The sequence below is a fragment of the Crocodylus siamensis genome, chromosome 5 (assembly GCF_052110815.1).
Source record: "Crocodylus siamensis isolate JL-2025a chromosome 5, ASM5211081v1, whole genome shotgun sequence".
In the NCBI taxonomy this organism is placed as follows: domain Eukaryota; kingdom Metazoa; phylum Chordata; order Crocodylia; family Crocodylidae; genus Crocodylus; species Crocodylus siamensis.
In genome coordinates this window covers 53,792,424-53,819,703 of record NC_143399.1, presented here as the reverse complement: position 1 = coordinate 53,819,703, position 27,280 = coordinate 53,792,424, and the positions used below count along the sequence as shown (strand labels likewise).

Genomic DNA, 27,280 nt, shown 5'->3' with positions numbered 1-27,280 from the left:
GGGGTTGGTAACACTGGAACGTGCATTTGTTTATTGCAAAATGCACAGCAGGAGGAATGTCTATCCTCCCTGTCCACAAGTCATTTTATAAAAACTATATGAACATACAGCTGTGTGTAATACTTAAGGCCTGGTTCAGCACTTACCTCATCCTACTGAAGTAAATGGAAAATATTTGCATGCTTAGTTAGTCACTTACTTATGTATCTTACTGAACTATAAACTGCAAGCTTTCAGGGATAATAGCTAGTGAGCCAGACAAAAATTTGGATCCTATTAATCTTAATAGCATGGCTCAGTTTTTCTAATAGTTACACATGAAAAAAAATGCACATTTACTTTAATACCGTATTTACTCAAATCTAAGTCAACCCTGAATTTAAGATGACACCCTATAATTAATCTCTATATATGTAAAATGTATCATTTTAAAACAAATTTTCCAGGTATAGAATCTAATTATTGGAGAGTTGTCTTATATTTGTCCCCCCTTCTATTAGTACTGCAGAGACAACAGTGGCTGGCAGGGGTCAGGTGGCCCCCTTGCCTTCTGCCCCCCACTGCTCCCCCCTCCAGCCCCCTTGCCCCCCAGTCTCTACCCACCCCACTACAGTCTCTGTCCCTTCTCTCCCCAGTTCCCTGCAGTCTCTGCTGCTTCCCCCCCTATACCAGCTTCCCCTCAGTCTCTGCCTCTTTCCCTTCTCTCCCTCTCTCCTACCCACTGTTATCAGATGCTTATTAGCTCTGTTCTCTCCTGGAGCACAGCATGTGAAAGCACAGCCCTTGCTGGGCCATGCAGCAGTGGCAGCACTAATTGGCCATGAGTTTCCCTGCACTCTGTGCCTGGCAGCGAATCCAGCTTCAGCTGGAGCTGAACTGTGTCTGACAGTAAGCAGAGGGCAGAGGGGAGAAGGAGGGGCAGAAGCTGCAGTGGGCAACTGAAGGTTGGGCACGGGAGACGGGACAGGAGGCTGCTCTGGGTCTGATTCTGGCCCTGATCCAGGCTCAGGGTCAGTCAGAGCTGCAGCAGCCACCTGTCCCTTGCTCCCCTCCTTTGTCCACAAATTTAAGATGAGTTTTTCCCCCCATGCTGAAAGTGGGAAAAATCCTGGTCTTAGATTTGAGTTAATATGGTATATAGCAGTCAAATAGGTAAGTTTGTAAGGGACATACTCAAGCAGAGATTGCACATGCACACATACCTATACAGGGTACACAAACAGGTAATTCCAACTTGGATGTACATTAGAAAACTTTTGCCTAACAGGTAGGGACACTTAGACTACTCATACCTGTTTGAAAACATTATAGCATGGATTTAGGTAACAAGACAGTGGTAACTTCTAAACATTCTTTTAGAAAATAAACCATGATTATAAAATGGGGCTTACCCACTGGATTGTATCAATCAGGTATGACTATGTGAATCAGCTGCCAGTCATTCTATATTAACAGATGGCACTGAAAGTAGTAATGTTGAAGAGACATTAAATTTAGTTTCAAATTTTGACATCTCATAATAGTAGGAGTGCTCTGACATGATCTGACATATTTCAGTCAGACTGCAACAATGTTTAAAGCTCACACAATTTAGTCTTGAGGTGGGATTTATGGAAACTCTTGCTTTGCAAAACTAATTCTAAAAGTGACTGACAGTGAAAGAATTATTGAACCAGGTCTTCAAGTAGACTGCAATGGAGTTATGTGGTTTATGCCATGTGAGGATTAAAAATGGTTCTTAGTGTCCTGTGCATTATTGCTCACTATTGACAGTGACCTTGTAAATGAGGCTCTTTTCCTGTTTCACAAATGGCTTTTTGTTCTCTCTGCCTCTCAGAGTTTTTAGCTTTTCCAGAGAGAAAACTGGGTGGAACCATGGATAGAAACAGTCAGTGAAAAAAAAAAGAAAAGCCTGCCCCCCACAGAAAGCAATTAGTGTCCAGAAGTAAACTAAATGCCTCTCCACTAAGTGTTTAAACAGTACTTGGAAAAGCTCTGGCTGGCCCTGAAAATGCTCCCTTCTTAGAATGATACACAAGAGCTAAGTGTGTGCAAACTTGCCCTGACAGCAGTAACATTCTCTGTAGAAGCTGCTTAATGGGACTGACAGTTTGGACACCCAGTCTATTTGGTCTTAGACAAATTGAACACTTTACGAAGTCATCGTATTTCACAACAACAAAAGTAGAATAAATAAAGGCAGCTAAAGGCTTTACCTGAAAATTATTTCTTCATTTTTTTCTCCTGGATAAAAGACTAATCTGAAACTGAGTGAACTAAGACGGTGAAAGTGCTAAATATATAACAATCCATCATTAACTGTAACTTCTTTAAATGGTTTATCTTACAAATTTTAAACAGACACGGCGATAAACATGGCATACGAGCAGTGAAAAATAAAGGCACTTAAATCATAGGTACATAAGCACAGACATGACTTTGACCCAGTAGGACCAAAGCCCATTTTATAGCCTTAACTACTTTAACTAAGAAATGTTGGCAGACGCATAACTAAGTGTGGCTGCTGCATATCTCTATAAAAGTGTGCATATGGCCACAGGAAGAATACCACTGAGGGTTTTTTGGGCTTTTTAAACATTTCCTCCCTTAAAAATGAGTGCAGTTTTAGTCAAGAAGAAACATGAACATCCTAAGCTGTAAACAGATCAACAATGCTTTGCAAAATGCAAATTTTTCCATAGTGAAGTCTGAAGCCTAAAATTGATACTAATTTAAACCAAGTTATTTGCATCACAAATATACATTTGTTTTCATATCCAGATATATATTCTGGCTTGTCAAAACATTCAGTAATATCATGAATTTATTCTGCTTTACATGCTAGTTAAGTAAAGAGAACTGGACACCTCCCTTACCTAAAATTGGTTTTATTGGAATTGAGAGAGGGGAAAAGAATATAATACTTAATGTAATAATTTACTTTGATCTATAAATAACATGCAATGACCCATGACTGAAATGAGTTAAACTGACATAAGCTCATTAAAAGAAACCGTCTTTTAAAAGAGCATCACAGCAATGCTCAAATAAAATAGGGAATTTTAAATAGGAATATTGCACAATGTGTTTAAAACAACAGACATCCACAAAAGTATCTTTTATCTACATTTTAGTTCAGCTCCAAATGCATTTCTTTTAAAAACAAGTTTAAAAGAATCTATTTATAAATAATTGGAAATTCTCTACTACTTCCTCATCTAATATAGCTGTAAATGGTCTAGCAACAATTCAAAGTCCCTAAATTAGACAAACTGACCTGAAAATCTCGCGAGTTATATTTTTCATCCATACGTGAAAAACCGAAGTCAAAAAAGGAGTGGATATGAAGGACACCAACAGAGGGTCTGTACCAAGGAGAATTACAAGAAAAAAAAATCTATCTACTGTACGGCTGTGCATTTCCAAGAAGATCACTTTGGGCATGACAAAGTAATCTATAGCAGTAGTTTTCAACCTTTTTTCATTTGCAGACCTCTTTGGAAATTTCAAATGAAGGTGCAGACCCCTTTGAATTGTAAGTGTGGGTATTCATATACTTTTGACTGACCATATTCATGTTTTGTGGACTCCTTAGACAGTCTGTAGACCCCCAGGGGTCCACAGACAATGGGTTGATAACCACTGGTCTATAGCAAAAATGCCTTTAACTGATAGCTGAATTTACTTAAGTTGCTTCTATTTTCTTCTTTTCCCCAAATGTGTTATTTAAATAAACCCCTAAAACCTTGAACATAGTAGAGAAATCTTCCCCTTTGTGAGAGCAGGCTTAAGAAACAGATGATGAGAAGGAGAGATGGATGATGAAAAACCTATGCAGCAAATGAACGTTACCAAGTGGGACCCTACATTACATGATGTATTGTCTAATATGTATAGACATACACCACTATCTTTTGCTACACTGAATGGTCACCATCCTCAAAACACATTCATTTCTACATAGTACCCTCTAACAGCCACTTTACCAACTATACAAACCTTACTCCTACATTTAAGGCAGAAAAATCTATATATACCAGAGAAATGCATCAGTAGAACTTGTAGTGACATGGTTGGACTGGCATAAGCTACAAGGATGCCATGTGTTCTCTTCAGGCATCCCATTTCAGGAGCTCCTAGTATACTGCTGATCATGCATAGCACTGCCTTTAAATGCCACAGGACTTTTGGACTGTATACCTGTATTGCCCAGCATAGTCCACCTGCCAAATGCATATGTCATATGCCTGTGTTACATGGCACTTTCATTACTGAGTCTGCTCTAATATGGCTTCAAATGGTTCTGCCCTGAAAAGACCATGCTCTTGCACTTGCCAATGCCATTCTATGGGCATTACTAATTCTTGCTGGAGCTGTGCCCGGACAGACTCTAAGGTAGTGATTCTCAACCAGGGTATCATGGCACCCTGGGATGCCCTGATATACTTGCAAAGGTGCCACAAAATGTTAGCACTGTATTAGTGTGCAAACATGATTCCAAACATAAACCTTGAGATTTCAAAGAGGAATCCATAGTGTTAAAAACATTCTGACCTGCTGTGATCTTTCTGAATTCTTTGCAACATAAACAAATTGTTCTATTATTTCTCCACAGACAAAAAGCGAGTAAAAACTAAGAGCTGAGGGGTGCTTTGAGTCTAACCAGGAGTCTCTCGAGTTTATTCAAGGGTACCTTGAGTCTAAAAAGGTTGCAAATCATTTCTCTGGTGGTCCAGTACATAATAGTGCAAGGTCTTGTCACCTGTATAAGGAAATAAGGAGTTTGACTTTGTGATCTTCATTTGTTTTTTCAAATTTTAAAATTTGATTCCCAAGCTACTTATTTTGCCTTGTGTTGTAGCTGAGCACAGTATTTCTCCCACCCCACAGTTCTTTCCAGAACCCCAAGATAGGAGTGGTCCAGGTGCAAACCATCCCTCCAGTAAGGGATGCCATGAAGCTCAATGCCTCTCCTTCTACCTGAAGTCACAGAATCCTACAGCCTAAAGGTCTGGGTGATAGAGCATGTGGGAAAATTGGGAGGCTTTTACCTTGGAGGGAAATAATTTGCTTTGCAGAAACTCTGTTTTCTTTCTCAGATCTCAGGAATATGCCATTAAGACAGTGTTTTAGTGCTGTGTTGCACTGGGGGCTTTAAATCTGTAAACTGAAGATGGTGAGAGTAAGGTACAAGGCAGGGCAGAGAGCAACCACAACCTGTATGAAGCCATGTTAGGTACATAAACCAGAATTCTGATCTTTTGAAACTAATCACTAAAGCAGGAGCACTGAGAACACACTGAGGACCAAATGATGTAGTGCAATTGTTACTGTCAACGTTTGCAACCAAACGAGGCACTGAAGGGCCAAAAACAACATGAACACCTGGCTGCTGGTGGTTGTAATTTTCTGTGTGGACAAAGAATGTGTACATCATCGGGTCAACACAGCACACCAGCATTTTTCATGGCAGGCAATGCAAAAAAGTCTCCTTCAGTTCAAATAAGAGAAGGCTCTGGTTTGTAAATGAAAGTTGCTCAGTTCTACAGCATGTCTAATGTTTTTCTGTAACATACCATGACTGTAAAGTTAAAAAAAATGCAGTAAGAAAGTTAACTCTCAAATCTTAGTATAGCAATACTTAGTATTTATAGAATACTTGCATTTATTAGTGCTTAGCCAGAACACTTTAACCTATACCTTTGTACTTCAAAGTGGTGATAAATAGAAATTTAAAACAGTAATCATCGGTGCCTTCAGCCAGTGAGCACCATTAAAAAATACCATTAACTGCACTGTGGTGTTTGACTTTGTCAATGCGTTTTCAATAATCCCTATTTCCAGAAAGAAAAAAAAAACAGCCCCACCTCAAATACGACAATAAAGTTAAATGAAGTGACTGGTATCTCATCAAAGCAATATCCAATGCAAATAATTAAATCCCCGGTAAGCATAAATTATAAATACAAATTATTTAATAATACAGAAACATAAATATCAATATCGTTATATTATATTTGCATATAATATACAAACTATGTTTATATATTTAAACATTTATATGATGAACATTTAGAAAATTGAACATCACGTGTTTATGAACATTTTAATAGGTGCCTTCAGTGACACAGTTTTCTTCTATTTTTTTTATTTTTAATGCAATTTAGCCCTTTCCTTGATCATATTTATTTTTAACGTAGTCACTGATAAGACTAACGATAAAGTAGAGAACAATGAAAACTAATGTTCCAAACTATTAAGTAGGAATGACATATGATTTTGCAGATCCAACTGAGAAGAGAATATGTTCAAAATATAACCTAGAAAGAATAGCATTTGTCTGGATGATATACTACATTTTCAAATAACAGCAGGGGAAACTACTAAATACTGAAAGAAACCTTATTTTGTTCCCTCATGAAAGTCCAAGTGAGACCAGCAAGGAAAAGGTGTGAAGCAAACTGTCTTTCAATTTTCTCCAAACTCCACTGTGACCTTGTCCCAGCCTTCACCTGTAACTTTCCTGGTTAGTCTAAGACTTGAGCTTTCCTCAAGTCAAGATGGACAGTTATGCCATTTTATGATAGGCTTGGATGATACCATGTACTAATTCCAGCAAACATTCCTTAGTAGCAATAAATATAGCAAGTATAGATTTCTGCAAGCAGAAGTTACAAGGAAAGAAAATCCAAGTAGCAAAGCACACAAATTATTGAATTAAACTACTCAATACAAACAAATGCTTCTTTTTTATTATTTTCGGTTTTCAGAAGAATTAGCAATGTAACACGCAACTTCAAATAAGAAGCAACTTAGCTTATTAAGTTTGGGAAAATAATGCTAAGATATATGAATAGAGCACACCTTATTTTACCTTTCTCAGTAGTGAAACTGCACAATGGAATGCTATTAGCACTCCATGAGTATGTAAATGAGAACAATTAAATTAGTCCTATTATGAATGTTAAATAGGCTGTTATGATTGTACTTTTGTACACCTAATATGTTGTTGTCAAGCCAAACAATGAGTTCTTTCTAAAGTGGAGATTAATGGGTCTTTAGAACTGGCAAATTATGTTATTTATTCCAGTCATACCTGCCCATAGATAGACATGTCTTTGGCGAGGACTTTGTTAGGCTTTTAAAATATTAACATGTCCTAATTTTATCTTTCCAACCATGCTTTTTTAAAGTAAAGATGAATTGTTACATTACACATGCTAGCTGGCCACTACTTGCTTTTGCTTTTAGCTAGACCCATTAGCTGAGTGAGAATCTGAAAGGCATAGCAATTGATACAATTATTTCCATTTGGGATTACAACTGGTATAAAAACGTTCAACCCTCTGTCAAAATGAATTAATTTAATAAATGAATAATTCACAAAATAATTTAACAGGCGAGTGAATTAACTGAGCTTATAAAAGACTAATTAATTCATTCAGTGACAGGTAAATGACATTATTGGCCAGATTTTAAGTTTGGTGCAAACTTCTAGCACAGCTCAATTGCATATATGGACAAATCAAATGCCTTAATGTACAAACAGTCACTTTAGGGGCTTAGCTGGTTAGTATGCGTACCTATACTTACACAAATTTATGCATAAACTGCATCTTCACAGTAAGAATCAGGCCCATACCCTAGCACTGGGTTCATGGACAAGTTCTCAGTAAGAATTCACTTCCACCACTCACTCTCATATTGCTAGATTCAAAGTGCATACAGGAACCCTGCACAGCTCACCCTTTTCAGTAGGTTACAAATGTACTGTGGTTTGAGGAGGTTTGGTTAACGGAGCACCTACCTCAAGATTCTCCCACTAAGTACAGCAGGTCTCATTTTCTGTTATGGAGGAGATATACAGCCAGGTTGTCTGGGAAAAGGAAGAGATAGGAATCTAACACAACCTCTGGGTTACAGGCCTGAGTGATGGGAAAAGTTGGTAGTGTTATAAACGGTAACAAAAATGAAGGTGGGTGAGGAAGGTTTAGGAATAAAAGTAAGGATTTCAAGTTTAGCCAGATTAAGTTTAATATAATAGCAAGGAACATATGGGAAGATGTCAACGAGAGAGATCAAGATGCAGGATTGAAGATGACTGATCAGGAATTGTGAGGTAAATCTGTAAATCAGAAGTATCCAAAGAAAGTAACTACAGGCCTATGAGACAGTGACATGAAATGGGGTCTGAAAGGACAATGCAGGTGAGAAAGGAGGTACATAACATTTGCAGTGCATGTTAGGGGAGAAGAGACTGCAGGGATGATCAGGGTAAGAAGGTGAATTAGGGTGACATTCACAAAAGACAAATGCTAGCGAAGGACAATAAAACAAATCTCAACTGGTTTTAATAAAATGGTAGGATTGCTTCAAATCTATTAGATAAGTGAACTCTTCATTAGTCCCATAAGGCTCAGGCTTTGCCTGAAACAAGGTTTCCAAGGTTTCCATTTTCACCAAGTACAGAAATTTGTGGAGGTCAATTCAGGTTCAAAATGGCTGCCCAATTTAAACTTAGCTTGTCCCCGTGCTGACATTATACTTACAGACCCAGTCTCAGTGACCAACCATCAGTCTAAACCTGTAACTGTACAGAAGTTCCCTACATGCAAGCCAGTCTAAAAACAGCAGAACCCCATTTAAGATAAACCTGGATCCATGTAGCATCAAACTTGTTCAATTTAGGTTAAACCAATGCATGGAACTTCTGTACCTGTTCCAAGTGCAGCCCTGGGGCTGGGAAAACCCAGCCACTGGCTCCAGCCCCAGGGCTGCTCTTTTCACCTCTGTCCCCCATCCCGCCCCCCCTGCACTGAGCTATTTTTTGCCCCCCCTCTCCGCCCCCTCAGCTCCTTGTTTGCCTCCCCTGCCCCTCGCCCCTGACCAGTGAGCCCTCTCAAACCCCATTTCACAAGCCACTCTAGGTGCAGCTGCTTTTATCAGCATTCGCTGCTGCTGGAGCCAAGCAAGTAAATCCTGTGGGGGCAGGGGTAGGAGGGATGGGAATGTGTTTGCTGTGGGGGGGGAACCCCACCTCACCCCACCCATGGGTGATGCCTGCCCCACCACCCGCTAGCCCCTCATTCTGACTTACCTGCCTGGCAGCCATTTTGAATCAATTTAACCTCCCCCTAATGCCCCTGAATGCATAAACTTATGTCAGCTTTTGAAGCTTATTTATAACTTTGCTTTTACATCAATGATTTTATAGTGGTCAGCACACAGTAATAGTATATGTGCCCTGAAAGGCTGTTTCAGCCAAATTTTGTTCTCCAGTGAAGTTTTGAGTTCCAGTTGACTAGTGAGACTGCTTGCTAGAGAACTGTCAGGGCATGGATCTGTTCTACTCTGATTCTCCTTTTTTAGCTACGGTTACTGTAACTGAAACACGGACCTGATCATCAGAAATAAACATCTGGGATGGTCCACAGGCTCAGGGTATAAATTCAGAACCAGTCAATGTTTGGCACCACCTCTTATGCACCTGGAGAGCCTTGTACTTTTCTATGACTGGAGATCACAACACAATGGGACACAGAGGTAGCATTTCAAAGCAACTAAATGCAAAGGAAGGGCAAAGTAGGAGTTTTTAAGGGAAACTTGAGATGCTTTTCAAAAGTAAAAGAGCTTGATAAACCAGAACAACTCCCAAAATTAACACTATTATGACACCAAAAAAATTAGATGCTAGCTGACAATAGGTAACTCAAAAGCAGAATCACTTAAATTGAATTAATACAGAATCAGTTATGTAACCTTAGATAACTGAAAAATACAACCAAACTCAAGCTACACACCTTCATTTGAGAAGGAGGTGGATTTGGGAATCATAGCAAAACAGCTCAAATGCGGGATTAAGAAACAAGAAACACCACGGCTTGATGATCACCCCCATGACCTTTTCTTGCTTCTAAAATTTCTGATCTCTAGAAATATCTGATGAAAAGTCAGGATTTTGTAATTTACTGGCAACATTACAAGGATTAGGAGAACTAAAGCCTGATTGATAGTTGTCTTAATCCATTTTCTAAACTATGAATTTAACATGTTTACTACAGGGAAAGAAGTTTAGTAAAACCTTTAGAAATCAAAATTGTCAATACTTTGACTATTTCCTGGATTAGCAAACTGAGTACATTTACAGATGTCATCTTTCTTTAATGGAACTAAGATGGAAAAAATTAAAAAGATTGTTTCTGAATATGAAAACTTTTTTTTTCTATTTTCCTTTTAAAACTGTCTTTCAAGTATAAAACATCCTTTCTGATTAAAGACCTTCAACATCTTTTGGAGGTTCCTATAAAGTAAGAAGCAATAACACTCCCTCACCCTTGTATTTAAAACTCATTTTTCAAAATAACTGCCATCCCTCACAAAAACAACCCATCAAAACAATATACACACCCCAAAGCATCTTTCCTCAAAGATCTCTCTTAATAAGCTTGTTCATTAAAATAAACAGATATTGCAACAAGAAAGAACACACTAAACAAAGTTTAAAATATCTCTGACTAGTTTTTAAATGCAACACACATGACCCAGACATTTAAAAGTAACTCAAGCTGTTCCAAATTCTTCTCAATTGTCATTCACATGGAAACTTGCTTTCTTGAGTTTTGCTAGCTTAGTGCTGGAATCCAGTGTAGAAGTAAAGTCCCTCAAATCTTTCAATTTTATTCAATCAAAGCCAGATATCAGCGCTCATCTTATATTTGCCAATAAAAACCCAATAACTCCCAAACTAGAGATAATTCTTGCAGCAGAACTACCTAAAAGTAGCTGAAAAGCAAACAAACATGCTTACATTGGTGATAATGCTGAATACACCACAGACGCTGCTAGAAAAGGTGATGTTCTCAGCAACATCTTGCTGCACGCTAAAAGTTGTGCTGTTTAAGGGAGCATCAGCAGTTCAAAACTGCAGACTCTATCTATCTATCTCTGGAGTATATGTATGTGTTATATATGGATATGGATATTATATATCCATATCCGTGTGTATATATATCCATATCTGTGTGTGTACACACACACACACACACACAGATATAGGTATTCTGGAGTAGAGATAACAGAGAAATGATATTCTGTGCTATTCTGTGGCCTTCAAGCAGAATCTAAAAGTTACCAGGCAGGTTCTACCCATCAGAAAGCAAACTGTGCCATTTACTAGCATAATGCATCTGCAACGTTGTACTACAAGCTGCAAAATATATGCCTGACAGATGAATGGTGGAGGTGCCTGTAGTTCACTTCTGCAGTCTGTCACCACAAGCAATACAAAAGAGGCTGATGTTCCCAAAAGCCACCCAGTTGTGGTGAGGGGCAAATCCATAGCTAATATAAATGGTCACAAATCCATTAACTTCAGCTTGGGATCCTCCCTTCAGTTTTCCAGGTAGAAAAAAGCATCTACCTGAAAAAAAGCTCAGGAAGAAATGGGACTATACACATTCAATGTAGCTTATGCAAATTACATTACTGTAAAACTTCTTTGAGCAATTTAACTAGATCACAAAAAAGTATTATTTTGAGCTTTCAAAAAGGAAAAAAGACTTCTGACAAGTCAGCCTGAAGCAAGTCACCAACATCTGTTTTCTATGCCAAATCAACCGAAGTGAAGTAATAACAACAATAACAACTTTGGTGGATTGTGGTTTCTTTAGGTTTTAGTGGAGCCATTATGGCTCCACTAAAACCTAAAGAGCTATGCCAACAGAACAAGAGGAAACCTAATTTTAGTTGGTTCTAATTTTAGTTTTATACACACACAAAATCTTAAGTAGAATACAGGTTTAAGGATAAAATCAGAAAATATTTAACCTAGTGCAAAATTACTTATGAATGATCCACATGACTTGCATTAAATTACATAACTCTTTCTTTCCCAGGCTTCCTGACTTTACATATAATAAAATTCATAGAAGGAAAGTATAAAATAAATCATAATGTCTACCTGAAGTGGTTTTTTTAATACCAATATATTTCTAATTTACAAAAAACTCCTCTGGATAGGGACAAAGTTATTATGGCCTGCCCATATACCTATTTGCAAAGGTGTGAATACAAATACTGTTTGTGCTGCAACACTTACCCCCAGATCAACTACAAGCTAATTCAAAAAGGCAAGCAGGAAAAAAGTAGTATTTTGCACCTACCATTCAAGCAATATATAGAAAAGATATAGATAGTAGCAACATTTTCAAGAGAATCCCCTTGAGATGTGCAAGCTGCAGTTTGAATGTATGGCACAGTGTATATTACAAAAGCATGATCATGTTTATTTCATTAAATGAGTGATGATTTCAATTCTTACCAAGTTTTCTTGATTCCTGGCTGCTATTTTCTGATCATCTTCTCCATTTTTCATGTATTTGACTTCTTCCACTGGTTTGATCCTGTACTCATCTAAGTATGAAGAAAAAAAAAGAAACAAATGTTTTATAACAGTGCCATTCAGGAAACAGGGAAAAACAAAACAAAAAACAAACCCCAGCAGCTAACTAAAAAAACACCAACAAATAAAACGTGTTGCTTAGTATCAACTAAGCCCTAAAGAAGATAGATCTGGATTATGTTTTAATTTGCAATTTCCACCTAACGCCCACCATGGAAACAAATCATACAAAAGAAGACTTTAGTTAAACAACGCAAAAAAAATGGCAATTCATTTTCAGTACGCTTTGGGATCTGATGCACCAGAAGCGTGTCCTGGGCACCAAACTTAGTAACTTCGAAAGCTACATGCAAGGGACATCTCCATTCATGCTCCTCAGAAACTTAAAGCATTGACATTTAAATCTTCAAGCTATTATTGCCATCATGGATCCTCTTTTAGAAAATGGATCTACTGTTGTGGAGGTTTGTACCACACGTGCTCTGTATTTGTGGGAAAATATTGTTTTATACAATTCCAAGTTATGCTCCATATTTGCACTAAGAGAAAAATGGCCCTTGGTGCATGTATACATTAACTGCATATCTAAGGTTAACCTTACTTCATCTTGCTCCCCCCCTCTATGCGGCGCTGATCAGGCCGCAGCTGGAGTACTGTGTCCAGTTCTGGGTGCTGCACTTCAAGAGGGATGTGGGGAACCTGGAGAGGGTCCAGAGGAGGGCCACTCATATGGTTGGGGGCCTCCGTGGCCAGCCCCATGAGGAGAGGCTGAGGGACCTGAATCTTTTCAGTCTCCACAAGAGGAGATTGAGAGGGGATCTTGTGGCTGCCTACAACCTTATCAGGGGCCACCAGCAGGGACTCGGGAAAGTCTGTTCACCCCCCTTGGAGTCACCAGGAACAATGGCCACAAGCTGAGGGAGGATAGGTTTAGGTTAGATATTAGGAAGAACTACTTCACTGTAAGGGTGGCCAGAGCCTGGAACAGGCTTCCCAGAGAGGTGGTGCTCTCACCTTCCCTGGAGATCTTCAAGAGGAGACTGGATGGGCACCTGGCTGGGGTCTTATGACCTCTGCCACCCCCAGTGCTCCTTCCTGCCCATGGCGGGGGGTTGGACTAAATGATCTGTCTAGGTCCCTTCCGACTCATTGATTCTATGAATCTGTGACTTCGTTTAAAACCAAATCCCTGACTCTCAAAACAGATAAAAGCATGTATTTAACTTTCTGTATTTTTAATTCAATTAATTTAAATGAAAGTTTGATCTGCCCTTCAGAAATGGTTTAGTAGCTATCTTTTCCAACAAAACCCTGAAGCATGACCAACAGATGTAACCAAAGGTGGACAAGACCTACTCTTCATGACCACCCTTATTTTTTTTTTTGACATGTCCCATTTTAAATTAATTCCACTGTCCTTACATTTTTTCAGTTTGTCCTCTTTAACATTCAAGCAAGTTGTACATGTGCTACTGACTGAGGAGTTTACTTATATACTCACTGCATTGAAAAAAAGATCTAAAAGACAATGCTTACAAAATGAATGTCACATTTAAGTTAAATTTGCAAAGAGTGCTATTTTACCCAATCCCATGAAAATATATTTCGATATTACCTTCCTAAGATGTATAATAATAAAAAAATGCTCTAATATTTCCTGTTGGCTATAGAAAGTGTTTTAAATTCTGTGGCATCCCTGAACAGATTAAGGCTAGCTGTTTTTTCAAAATGTGATTGGAAATAGCACTGTTATATTTTAAATGGGGATAGGAGAAAAAAGTAACACTAACTGCAATTATATGATGAATTCTGGGGGAAGGGGGTAGAAAAGCATCTTTTTGTTTCTCTTGCCAGTGAAAATTCTAGACCAACAGGGCCAAAAAAAAAAAAAAAATCAAACCTCTTCTGTTATTAATAAATATCAACTGCACATTTCCAAGTACAGGTGTTTTTTTTTAAAGAAAACCTTTCCCAGTACCAGTGTCATTATCCAGAACTAGAGGCTCACATTTCATCAATGTCTTCTTACAAACATGTGCTATAATGCAATAAGTAAAGCAAACAGCATTATTTCAGACCTAATGGAACTCTACTGGGGGCCAATACAGAAATTGAGTAGAAGTAATCCTTATCCTCTTCCTACCAGACTTTTGAGACAGTGTCTTGAGTACCTGTATAGCCATTTCTCAGTTGCTACTATGACCCTTTGCCATGCTGTCCATGCAGCGAGTGGAGCCATCAAAAATGTATCTAAAATTCTACGAACATCAGTCCCCACTCTGAATTTACAGAATTCCCTATTGCAGGGAGAGACCAATACTTTACCCCCGCATAGACAGAAAAAGTTAACACAAAATGAAAAGGTATGAAGTACATTGAGGAATAACACGACACAACATGGGCCTAAAAAACAGATTGTACAGACATTTTTTTTTCTTTCTTTAACTTAAGGTACTTTTAAAATGTTTCAGGGGTGGCCAAGCTGCGGCTCCAGAGCCACATGCGGCTCTTCAGAAGCTAATATGCATCTCCTTGAATCCTTGCACAAGCACATGGTGACCAGCTTCCATTTGGGATCTTGGGTCACTGCTAGTGACTCAAATCAGCAGCAAAGGAGAAGGGGGAGAGAGTGGCGGTGGCATTCACACCTTGGATTCCTGAGTTGTGTCTATATAGTGGCTGTGGCAGGTATGCTGACAAGCCCTCACCTCATAACCAGAGGTGGGCTGTCAGGCCCACAGGAAGCCCTGCGGTCTGGATCCAGCCTGGGGTACCAAACAAGTCAGAAGCTGGTTACCGTGTGCTTGTGCAAAGACTCAAGGAGATGCATATTAACTTTTGAAGAGCCGCATGTGGCTTTGGAGATGCAGCTTACCCACCCCTGGTATATTTAATCTGCTAAGGGTAAAAAACAAACTAACCCACAAATAGATCTTCCTGGTTTTATTGCAACTGAAAGAAATCATAGGAAATGAAGCTACTGATTATATAGAAACTATTCTTTAGGAAATGAAATTAAGCCCCCAAATGGTTTGCTTTTAGTAGGACTAATTTTACATTGTCAAAAAAATATTTTTTGATTTTTACTTTGCCTAATCCAGGCATGTTCAACTTGTTTGGCACCCTAGGCTGGATCCAGGCCACAGGGCTTCCTGTGGGCCTGACAACCATCTCTGGCTATGGGGTGAGGGCTTGTCACAACCGCTGCATTGACACAGCTTAGGAATCCAAGGGGTGAATACCACCGCCACTTTCTCCCCCTTCTCCTTTGCTGCCAATTTGAGTCACTAGCTGTGACCAAAGATCCCAAATTCAGCAGCGTGCAGCAATGTGTGGGTACTAGTGGCAGTGGTGTCTACCCCCTGGATTCCAGGAACATGCTGTACCAGCAAGTCCCGTGGGCTGCAATTTAACCCCTAACAGGTGGCCAGTTTGGCAGACATGGCCTAGTTCATGTCAGAGGACTTCTAACAAGTATGCATAAATAGAAATGACTGTTAAAGTTACTAAACAGCAACACTTCAGTAAGGTAAAACTAAGGTTGAAAATAGATACTTGTTGAAGAGTTTAAGGTAATATGAATTGTATCCATGAATATAAAATGAACTGTATCTCAATTTCCTCAACATGGACAGCTGGGAAATCAGAAGGCTATGGTTCCAACCCTTAGGCCTTCAGCAAACTTTTCTGTTTTATTTAAAGACGTGCAGTAGATCCCACCTGAAACAAACCACATGGCTTTCTATATAAATTTAAACAGATGAGAAATAGGACAGAACAGAGAAATGTTTGCATCTTTTATATGACCTGCACATACCCTGGTGTTAGCCTTAGAATATTGAGGAAATTCCTAACTAGTCTTGCAAAGGTAGGTAACATATTGAGTGCCTGTGGCCTGTTATGCTTGGCTGAAATCCGGCAAAACTAATCTCTGGGTTGTATCCTGAACTTAATATCTCAGGGCAATACTATGAAAAATAACAGGATAAATAGAAGGGAGTTGAACATTCAGCTCACACTGCAGTAGTACACAAGGGAAAGAGCCTGTAATGGACTGCATTTGCAGGATCATGTAATGGATGGGGTTTCCCTGAGGACATTAGGGCTGTGTGAAATTTCACCCTGTGTTTTGTTTCGAAGCTGTTTCGATGCATTTCAAGCTCAAAACAGTGGAATCGAAATGAAACAAAAGCCTTTGAAACAAAATAAGGGCACTCAAAACATTTCAAGTTCAAAGCCAGGCTTGCTTGGCTTCAGGGCCAGTCTCAGCCGGCAGCAGCAGTCTCCTGTCATACAGCAAGCAGATTGGGGCCTGCCCACAACCCCAGAAGGGCTGCAGGGCTGCGTCAGACTCCTTCCAGGGGCGTGGGCCCCTAATATGCCTGTCGGATGACAGGAGGCTGCTGCTGCCAACTGGGACCAGCACTGGGTGCAGCCCGCACCCAACGCAAGGAAGATTGGTGCTGCTGCTGACCCCAGCCAGAAGCACCAGCCTCCTGTCATCCGGGCCCCGTACTGGAGCCAGCCGGAGCAGGGTGCAGGGCCCATGGCAAATCAGCTCATGTGGGGACACTCCCCCACTGCGGAATTGTGGTGGCAGCAGGTCCCTGCACAAGGTGATATGCCCCAGGCCCCATACTGGTGCTGGTCCAAGGCGGGTGCAGGACAGGTGCAAATCAACTTGTGCAGGGACCCACCTGCGGGATCAGCCAACTCCTCCCAGGGGTGCAGGGGGCTCCTGATCTGCCTGCCGAATTGCAGGAGGCTGCTCCTGCAGATTGGTGCTGCTGCTAGCTCCAGCTGGCAGCACCAGCCTCCTGTCATCTGGCAGGCAGATCAGGCATTTGCTTGCACCCCTAGGAGGGCTGAGCTGGACTCCTCCTGGGGGTGCAGGCCTCCAATCTGCTTGCCAGATGACAGGAGGCTGGTGCTGCCAGCTTGTGCCAGCAGCAGCACTGATCTTCCCAGTGCTGGGTGGGCAAAACATTGAAACAGCATCGAAACAAGACAGTTTCAACGGAACGAAACAGTTTTTTTGAAACGAAACAAAACTCAAAAAGAAACACAGTTCCATCAAAACGGAAGTCAAAGCAGAACAATGCTGTTTTGCACAGCCTTAACGAGCATATCATTAGTTAGTTGGTTTGCAGATAACAGGCCAGAATGTAGTGTTTTCAGCGAGACAGAAGGTGGGCTATGTTTGTAGATGAATGTGTGACATGGTGGGGTACAGCTGGGTGAGTTGCTGCTAGCTCAGTATATGCAGCCCATCTGATGTCAAGGTGGTGTTGAGTTCCGTAGTCACTTCTAACTTTCAATGATAACATTTCTCAGGGGGGTGTTACAGGTTATCTTTAAACCATTTGAACAAACTTAAAATGGGAGCATTCACATATTAAAGGGTGTTATCCCATTCTAAGTACCCTCTAAGTGTCTTAAAATCATGCCACTTGGAGTGAAGGTTATCTCTGAGCCATTCTACCAAGGTCCAGGCAAGACCTTGTTAATCTGCTCTGCAGAGATAAAGTGATCAATTAGCAGTCCTCCAGCATCCCAGGAGGCTTAGCTCCTCTACTCCTTTCCACCCTCCAAAGCTCTATTAATCTCACGGCCTGTAAGCTCCACCTGGGAGAACATGCAACCTAGGGATGCTGTGTGGAAAACAGGTTTTGACTTCATTTTTTTTCCCTCACCAGTTCAGGTTCCCCTTTTTTTTTCTACCCAGTTGTAAGTTAACTCTCAGCAGCTCAGCTCCCACTGCTTCTCCAGCCTCCATGCTCTTGCTGTCCATAATTAACTTCCAGTGAAGGCATGGTGCTTTTTCTCAACTCTGTGCCCTGGCTATGCCTTCCCTTTTCCATGATGGCCAACCCTCTCCCAGGTCAGAACAGAACCACTGTGGTTGGGGGGAGACAGGCAACTGCCCTTGCACCCTGCCAAGCTGCATGAGCTAGCAGAAGCCACTGGGGAACAGGGAGCCAGCAATCAAGTGGTGTGGAGAAATTCATTTAACTGCTTGTAACTTCTGCGGTCTGTGACCTAAATTTTTATGCCATCTGCAATGGGAGTTGTAGTACAAGCTGCCCTATGCCCAGGTGGGCTATGGGGAGCAGAGATCAGCTTGGCATGGCTCCTAGGAGTAGGCTCCCTCCTGCTATCCCCCTAAGCCAGGACTCCCCAACCCCCTCCCAAAATCCCCCAAACCCAACTAATTGAAATATATGCAAGTTTTTGGTTCTTTTTTTTTTCTTTTTTCACTCTTTTCTCTTTACATCTCCCTCCCCCCACATTTAATTTCAAACAGTTTTTCAAGATCTCTCTCCTCCCACCCACACCTTTGGCTCAGCTCCTGCTGCTGCAGAGGGGAGGAAGCCACAGCCTCCATTCTGGTTTCCCTGCCTCTGAACTACATGCCAACCTACCCCTCCTCTTATACTCCAGTTGAGGGATAGAGTCCAGGGTTTCTATCTACACTTCTGCTCACCAGGCCCTCCAGTGGCAGGCCTCAGTTGTGCAGGTCTAAGACAGCATTCAGCATTAAATGAATAAATGCATATTCAGAAGTAAATAAATTTAGGGAAGAACTTCATTTCCATAAGGGTATCTAGAATCTGGAACGCACTCCCAGCAGAGGTAGTACAGTTGCCATCCCTGGGAGGTGTTTAAGAGGAGGCTGGACAAGCACCTCATTTGAACCCAACTACCTCCTGCCCATGACAGGGGGCTGGACTTAATGATCTTACAGGCCCCTTCTGGTCCTACTATTCTATGATAAGCCTTAACCTGTGACTGCTCTGAAGCTGTTCTAACTTTAAGATGACATATCATTTCACAGATTTAAAATGATTTAAAGGTAACCATCCTTGTAATACAGGGGATTAAACCTTTTAGTCACCACAGGCCTCTCTTTGCAACCCAGCTAGCACCACGGGCTGCCCATCCCTTGCTGTAGCTCTGTTGTCCCTGCTATGGGCAGAGGGGCTGATGTTTCACTCCCCCGCTCCCTTCCCCAACCTCCTCTAAATGCTCTCTCCCTACATCTTTAAGAGCGGCCAGTTCAGTGACCAGAGGTTAGGGGGTGAGTGAGTGAATGAGAGAGAGAGAATGGGGTGAGGGTGTGGTATGGAGACCAGCTCTCTGCACAGAATTGTGCAGAGCCAGGATATCAGGATACTGGAAGGAGCTCTCTGAAAGAGCCACCAGCAAAGGCTGGCCACAAGCAAAATATGAAATGCAGAATTTAGGCTGGATCCCATGGCTAGGCTGCAACAGGCTTTAAGCGCACTTCTGGTAAAGTACACACTGGATCATGGGTACAATCACTTCGCAAGCCATAAGTTGCCAACCCTTGGTCTAAAACTTCCTAATCAGCATTGCCATTCAGATCCTTGGCAGATTTAACTGTTTGTACTAATAATATGATTTGAAAAATTCCCTAATCACCTAAGTTTTATATGGAGCCACATAGTTCTTGAATAAAAGAACAACCTGGAGACAGAATGGCTATACGGCTTATAAATGCCCCAGAAGTCCTCCTCCCCAGCCCCTGCAGGCTCTAGTTCTATGGAATTAGGGTTCTAAGCCCGATGTTCTTTCTGCTTAAGTTCTACAAGAGCCTCTACTGAGATGAGAAAAAACTTAAGATTTCTCTTAAACCTAGGTGTTTAAAATTAACTTTGAACTTGAGCAGAAATGCTATAAACACTATTGGCTCTGCCAGTGCCATTTCTAATACTTTTGAAATCCTGAATAAACCCTAAAATTAGCACAGGACTTCAGTTATGAGTTATCATATCCGCTGTATCAATATTTTGAGTAGTGCTCTCAAATTCTTCCCGAAAATATAATATTTTTTTTTCAATTATCTAGCCTACGTACCCTATGCACTCCTTCTCCTCAAGTCCTAGGGAAATGGATCAAGTATAGAGATACTACATCAGCCTTGTTTGAGACATTCAGTGATAAAAAAAATGTTTCCCCCCCCCCCCAAAAATGAAACCTACCTTTTTCAGACAGCTTGAATGCTCTGGTTCAGAGGAGTCAAAGTTCTCCTCACCAAGTTCAGGCCCTGGTATGCCCCATCTCAAAAATCATGCATCCTGCTATGCCAGGCATACATAGCAGGAGGTGCAATGCATGGGTGGGGACATAAAATCCCTCAGATCCCAAGTGTGTGACTGTTGGGGGCAAACCAGGGGCAGGCAAAATATGCCCCGCAGGCCTAATTTGGCCCACCAGGCACTTTCATCTAGCCCACACCACATCCCAATGAATTGCACCCCACCCAGCCCTTTTGCTCACGATGGTGGGAATGAGGTGTCCACATGTACTACCCCCCCAACATACTCTATTGAGCCTTGCTCCCACCCTCTTGGGTGGAAGGGTTCTGCCCAGCCAGCAGCTTCTGGGCAGGGCTCCTGCTGCAGCCAGAACCTGCTTGCTTGGGATAGCAGGTACGGAAGTGGTAGAGCTGGTGGGGGTTGCAGCTGGGCAGATGCGGGAGCACAGCATAGAGCCTGCACCCAGTAGGGACAGCAGGAGTGCACAGCTCAGCTGGGCAAGTTGTGGATGTGGGTGTGGGGGGTGGGGTGTAGAGACCGCCCCACGCACTCCCCCCTGGTGTGCAGCTCCAGCTGCCAGCAGTGGCAGCAGGTGGGGAAGTCAGGGTACTCGCACCCACAGGTGCCTGATGAGGCGCGGCTCCAGCCAGCGCTGCATGGAGGGAGGGAGCAGAACCGTCCTTAGTGGAACGCTGGCCATTTCTATGGCAGGGGCTCTACACCGTGCGCCTGCAGCTCCTGCACTCCCACTGGGGAAGTCCCATGCTGGACTCCATGGGGAAGCTGGCAGAGTGCAGGGACCTGCACAGCAGGGAGTGGGGAAAAGCAGCAGGCTCCTGTGCAGGGCTTCCCCTGCTGCAAATGCTCGAGCTGGAAGTATGCAGGGTGAAACCCCGGTGATAGGGCAGGCTCTGCTCCCTCCCCCAGTGCAGCGCTGGCCGAAGCCACGCCTGCATCAGGCATGAGTTCCCTGACTTCCCACCTACTGCTGCTGCTGCTGCTGCTGAGCAGCAGGGGCTGCATGCCATGGGGGAAGTGTGTGGGGGTCCCTATACCTCCACCCTCCCTCACCCCCCCACACACCCACTCTGCCCCTACAACCCTCATCGACATATACATACACCCCAACATACCCTATGCCCCCCTACACAGCCACCTCGTCTCAACTCCCACACCCCACCACACACACAATATAAAAGAGTGACACTTTATTTTTGAGTTATTTAACAATCCTTTATATATACAATACACAATCACATGTGATGACAAATATTTTTTAAATAAAATTAAAATACAGTCAGTATAGTCTAGTATATGATTTGGTTTTTTTCTGGTTCTAAGATGGCAACCCCCTCCCAAAAAAACTATGGGGAGGGGGTGAAGAGCAAGGGGAGGGTCTGCCGATGGCAAAGATCAGGGGTTAGGGGGGCAGGACTTCTGGCCCCAATGTGGCAACCAGGGGGCAGGGCAACTTCCAAAGGGCAGGGATACCTACAAGGTCCCTGATAGCTCGCCAAAACTTAAGTGGCCCTCCACCCGAAATAATGGCCCACCCCTGGGCCAAACCAAGACCAAGAGCTGTCCTGTGCCTGTTCCTGGGTTCCCTGTGACCATTGGGATAGAGCAAAAGTTAGTCTTGAACACTACCTGAGACCCAGAGGTGCCTCCTGCTCAATCCCAGTGACTCAGCCAGGTAAACTATTTGTCAGACCCCAGTACTATTCTGTGTCCCATTTTGATGGGGACACAGGGCAGCCCCAGGTTGGGGACATGCCACAAGGAAATAAGGTGGTAGGGGAGAGGAAGGTTGTGCCTCAGACCCTAGAGTTGCCCCATGCTCCATCGTGATGCTGGGGGGGAGGGGACTTGTCCTTGATTTTGGAGATCAGACATAGGCATAGGGCTGTGGTGTCTTGGTCAGGATCTGGGGATGCCCCTTGCCTGATCTCAGGGACTGGGCAAGGGAGGAGGGGAGAGGTAGATCCTAGGGCTGTCCCATGCCTCATACCAATGCTCAGCTGAACACTGAGATGGGGCATAAGGCAACCCTAGAGTCTGGGGGACACGTTACACATTTAACTTATGCAATACCAACCACCCATGGATATTTTCTACATTAAGTGAACATCTTTGCAGCTGGTTTGCCATTTTATGGCACCATAAAATCAGAACTGCAAGATATAGTCCCCCAATATGTGGACTATTTTATAGAAAGGAAACCACTCCAACAATTAAAAGGGAAGAGGAAGGGATTTATGTCATATATTTTACTATCACAGTAAACAGAATATTGATGAGAAAATGCAACCGGATAGAAAGGAGGAAAAAAGCAAACAAAATGCAAAGAAAAGTCAGGCATCATTATTTGTACAACACATTCCATATAACCCACTGCATAGTATGAAACATAAGACCACAACAGCCTTAACCAGGCAAGAGTTTGGAAGGACAGGGAAGAAAGCATTTAGAATAAAAATACAGCATATTTATTAAAAAAGGAAAATATTATGAACGAAGATCTTCAACTGGAAAAAAAGATAATTCTATTTTAAATGTATCACATGGTTACCATAGAAACATAACTAAGAAAAGCAGTGCTCATTAATAATGGTCTCAGTGATAAATGAGCACATCAACTTATAATATCGAGACAATTACTATTAAAAAAAATTAAAGCAAAACAGTGGTTGCTGGGCTGTGGACAACTACCTTATGACTTGCAAATTCTTGTATTAGTTCCATTTGGAAGACAATTAACACAATCATATTGTTACAAAAATATTTCTTTCAAAGGCAGGCATCCTTTAACCCTTTATACACACCCCCAAGCTCCCCTAGGTACTTGACAATTTTTTGCACTCTATATTGTTTCTTATTAAGCCTTAATAAAAATACAGCAATAATTGCTACATATACTGATACACTACATACCATGTTAGGCATGTAAGAAATGGTAGAGTTGCTGGTAACCTAGTCAAACTAAATGTAGAATAAGCCCTTGTTCTGTATTTTTATTAATACATTGTGTCAGATAGGAGGCATAGGGTATTTTAGTTCCACCTGGGAGAAGAAAATTTTTCAACCAGACCCTCACTTTTCCATGCTTCAGTTTTCTTCTTCAGCATCTTGTTCATTTACATCAGAAGGCATTCCCAGTTCTGTCCTTTACCCCTTATAATACACAAGCTCCACTCTGTAAAATATGAGCCTTTTTGTCCAACACTGTCAGGCAAATTTTTTCTGTACTGTAATTATTGCTACTGGGTGTTGTAATTATTCCTACAGCTGTGTTCAAGATGCACACTAAGGACCAAAGATCCATGATTCCTCACCTACAGAAGATTTGAACACTCAGCCCTATTTAGACAAAATGATTGTATTGTTAATTCTAAAAATAAATGCTAAATATCAGGAAAGCTTTTGGCAAATTTAATTGACGCATAATTAACAGGAGGTGAAGCTCTACAGCATTAAAATCAAATCCGCTCAATACAGTCTAATGTGTGGTTGTCAACATAATGAAATCAGAACACAGAAATCTATCAACAACAGAGCTGGATGTTCCAAAATATCCTTTTGCAAGTAAAATGCTGAGTAAGTGACAATGCTCTTGAGTACTACAGTAAATTTAGTGGTATGCTATCACAACAAGTGACCTCAAATCTTAACAGTAATTCAGTGTCTATAGCTAGCTCAATCCTGACTTCATTGTGGAGACTAATAACTCTGTGGGTGGACTTCATATCCACTAGGAACTAGGCTGACCATGAATTACCATTACACTAACTCATCAGGTATTTGATGGTCAAAATCATCCATATGTGAACCTGACGCTAGTGCTTCCAAACCATTTGCAATTACAAAATCACGCTGTCTTAGTCAACAAGATTAAAAAAAAATATATTGGGTGTTACCTACTAAATATAAAATGAAATGAGGAAGTACATAAACCTGTTCCTTGCAGAAAACTTACTGAAGATATTCATCCAGTTTTCCCACATTAAATGATGTTCCATAATCAAAATATCCTAGCTGCCAACAGCTAAGGTTACTGTAGATATTAAGTTGGTAAATAGTGTTTGATTTTAAACTGATAATTGCACAAAGATGACACAAACATTGAAAAGAACTAAAAACTGATCAATGGCAAAGTTGCTTGGCAAACCTGGGAAGTTAACCTTATAGACTAACTAAAATCAGAAATGTAGAGCATATGCTGTCATAAACAGAGGTGATTATGAGCAGAGTGCTGATTATGAAAGCTTAAGATATATCTATGATTTAATCTATAACTGTAATTCTTAATCAGGGTGCCAGGACACCCTGGGGTGCTACAAGATCCTTTGAAGTATGCTGCAGGAAGAGTGAAGAGTTAAGTGAGGCATGAGGAGATTAATAAGAACAGGCGCGGGCTCTCCTTGCCTACTTGCTCCCCCATTGCCTATCCTCTCTGCAAGGTAGTACACCCTGTAGTAAGTGAATTATTATTTTTTAATGAGGTACCACTCAATTCACAGAAGTTATGGAGGGATCAGACAAGGGGTGCCTCAAGCTTAAAAATGTTGAGAACTACCAGTCTCAACACTGCCTTCTGAGTGGCTTCATGTTAACAAGGCTAACTGCTTCTCACTACTCTAGCTTGTCGATTCTTATGCTTTTAATTTTTATAAACTGAAGGGAACACTTGGTAGAGACTAGCCCTTTTCAAGGCTGCCAAATAGTTCCTATTACAATTTCATTTCAGGGTGCCCTGCTTTCTATGCATTCTGTGCTTCCACACATTCAACTCAGGGCCTTAAGTTTTCCAAGGTTAGTCTCCGTCTGAAATGAATTTGGAAAGTTTGAGTACTTTGACTGTACTGCATTATACTTCTCCTGGTTTGAAACGTTTCAGCCTTTGGCATTACATACAGAAGCCCTTACCAGTTTGGCAGTAGCTTGATTCCATTAACCTGAGTCACTAGTAATGTATGCCAATCTAAATGCAAGGAAAATCAGGCCCAAATGTATCATATTAACCCATCTTCCACCAAGAATGCTCGTGCTTTCTAGTGTTGTAAATATAATAACCTATTCCAGCACATGTTGCATGCAGTGGATAATGCAAACTTATCTTCCACCAAGGATTCTAATATGCTTTAGCACAATAGGAGTATTAATTTATTGTGTGAATGCTTGTGTTCCATTTGTTGTAATTAGACAAGAACTGTCATGTCTGCCTTTTTTCCTTTTACAATTTACACATAAGGAGGCAACTGATGGCTACTGCCAGAATTCTTTAAGTTAAATTTACAGGGATAACTTCCTTGTGTGAAAATGTTTTCATATATACTCTTTTCCTTGGCTCTGTGCAGATCACAAATGTCCATCTTTTCCATTGGTATACCATTAAGGAGAAACTATACCAAAATAAGGAAGCTAGTTAGATGGAAGTTAGAAGGGTCCCCTAAGAAGGTGAAGAACTTTCAGGCAGCATGGGAACTGCTTCTAAGAACACTGTATTAGAGGCACAAAGTAAATGCATACCACAAATTAAAAAAAAAAAAAAGGCAAAGTGAACCAAAGAAAGCCAGCACAGTTTAATGGCAGAGCTGCAGAGGCAATAAATAAAAAAAGGCATCTTTCAAAAGATCAGATCCTAATGAGGAAAAGAAAAAGAGCCCAAACTCTAGCAAATCAAATGTAAAACTGTCATAAGACAAGCTAAGAAACAATTTGAGGAGAAACTTGCTAGAGATAAATAAATTGTTATTGTTATTTTTTGTAAGTACATTAGAAGCCAAAGACCTGCCAGGGAGTCAGTTGGGCCTCTGGATGATCAGGGTGTAAAAGGGGCACTAAAGCATGACAGAGCCATTGCCAAGAAACTAAATGCATTCTTTGCAATTGCCTTGACTGTGGAAGATGTTAAGGAGATTCCTTCAGCAGATCCACTCCTCTCTAAGGACAAGTCAGTGGAACTGATCCAAACTGAGGTTTCAATAGATGAGGTTGTAGAGTAAATTGATTAAAAAAAAGCAAATCACTAGGACCTGATGATATTCACCCGAGGGTCCTGAAGGAGCTCAGATCAGATACTGCTAGAATTCCAAGTGTAGCATGCAACCTATCACTAAAAACAGCCTCAGTAACAGAGGACTGGAGGGTTGCAAATGGGATTTCAATATTTTAAAAAAGGGCTCGAGGGGACCCAGGAAACTACAAGCTTGCAAGTCAAACTTCTGTTTCTGGAAAACAGGTTGAAACAATAATAAAAAAAGGAATTGTTCAGGACATGGATGAACATGACTTGCTGGGGAGGAATTAGTATGGTTTTGTCAATGGGCAACCATGCCTCCCCAACCTACTAGAGTTCCTTGCCGGTGTCAATAAGTAGGTATCATTAGGGTGAATCCAGTTGATATAGTATACCTGGATTTCCAAAAAAGCATCTGACAAGGTCCGCCATCAAAGGCTCTTGATGAAATTAGGTAGTCATTGGATAACGGGGAAGGTCCTTTCATGGATTAAAAACTGGTTTAAAAATAGAAAGCAAAGAGTGAGTATAAATAGTCATTTTGGGGGATGGAAACAGCAGGGATCTGTGTTGGGACCAGTGCTTTTTAATATATTCATAAATGATCCGGAAAAGGGGGTGAGAGTTATAAGCTGTCCAAATTTGTGTATGACACAAAATTATTCAAAGTGGTAAAGACCAAGGTGGACTGCAGAGAACAGAAGAATCTGGCATGATTGAGCATATGAACAACTAAATGGCAGATGAAATTCAATGTAGATAAGTGTAAAGCGATGCACTTGGCGAAAAATTACCCAGACTATA

At 41.3% G+C, this 27,280-nt stretch overlaps 1 protein-coding gene across 2 annotated transcripts in view; it reads right to left on the bottom strand.

Moving 5' to 3' along the window:
* The window catches only part of C5H1orf21 (chromosome 5 C1orf21 homolog), a 221,154-nt gene that overhangs the window by 91,883 nt on the left and 101,991 nt on the right, over positions 1 to 27,280 (bottom strand). For both annotated transcript variants that reach the window (XM_090048257.1, XM_090048258.1), the window contains exon 3: positions 12,320 to 12,411. In XM_090048257.1, coding sequence (XP_089904383.1) covers positions 12,320 to 12,411 — 92 coding nt within the window. The remainder of the gene's footprint in view (positions 1 to 12,319; positions 12,412 to 27,280) is intronic.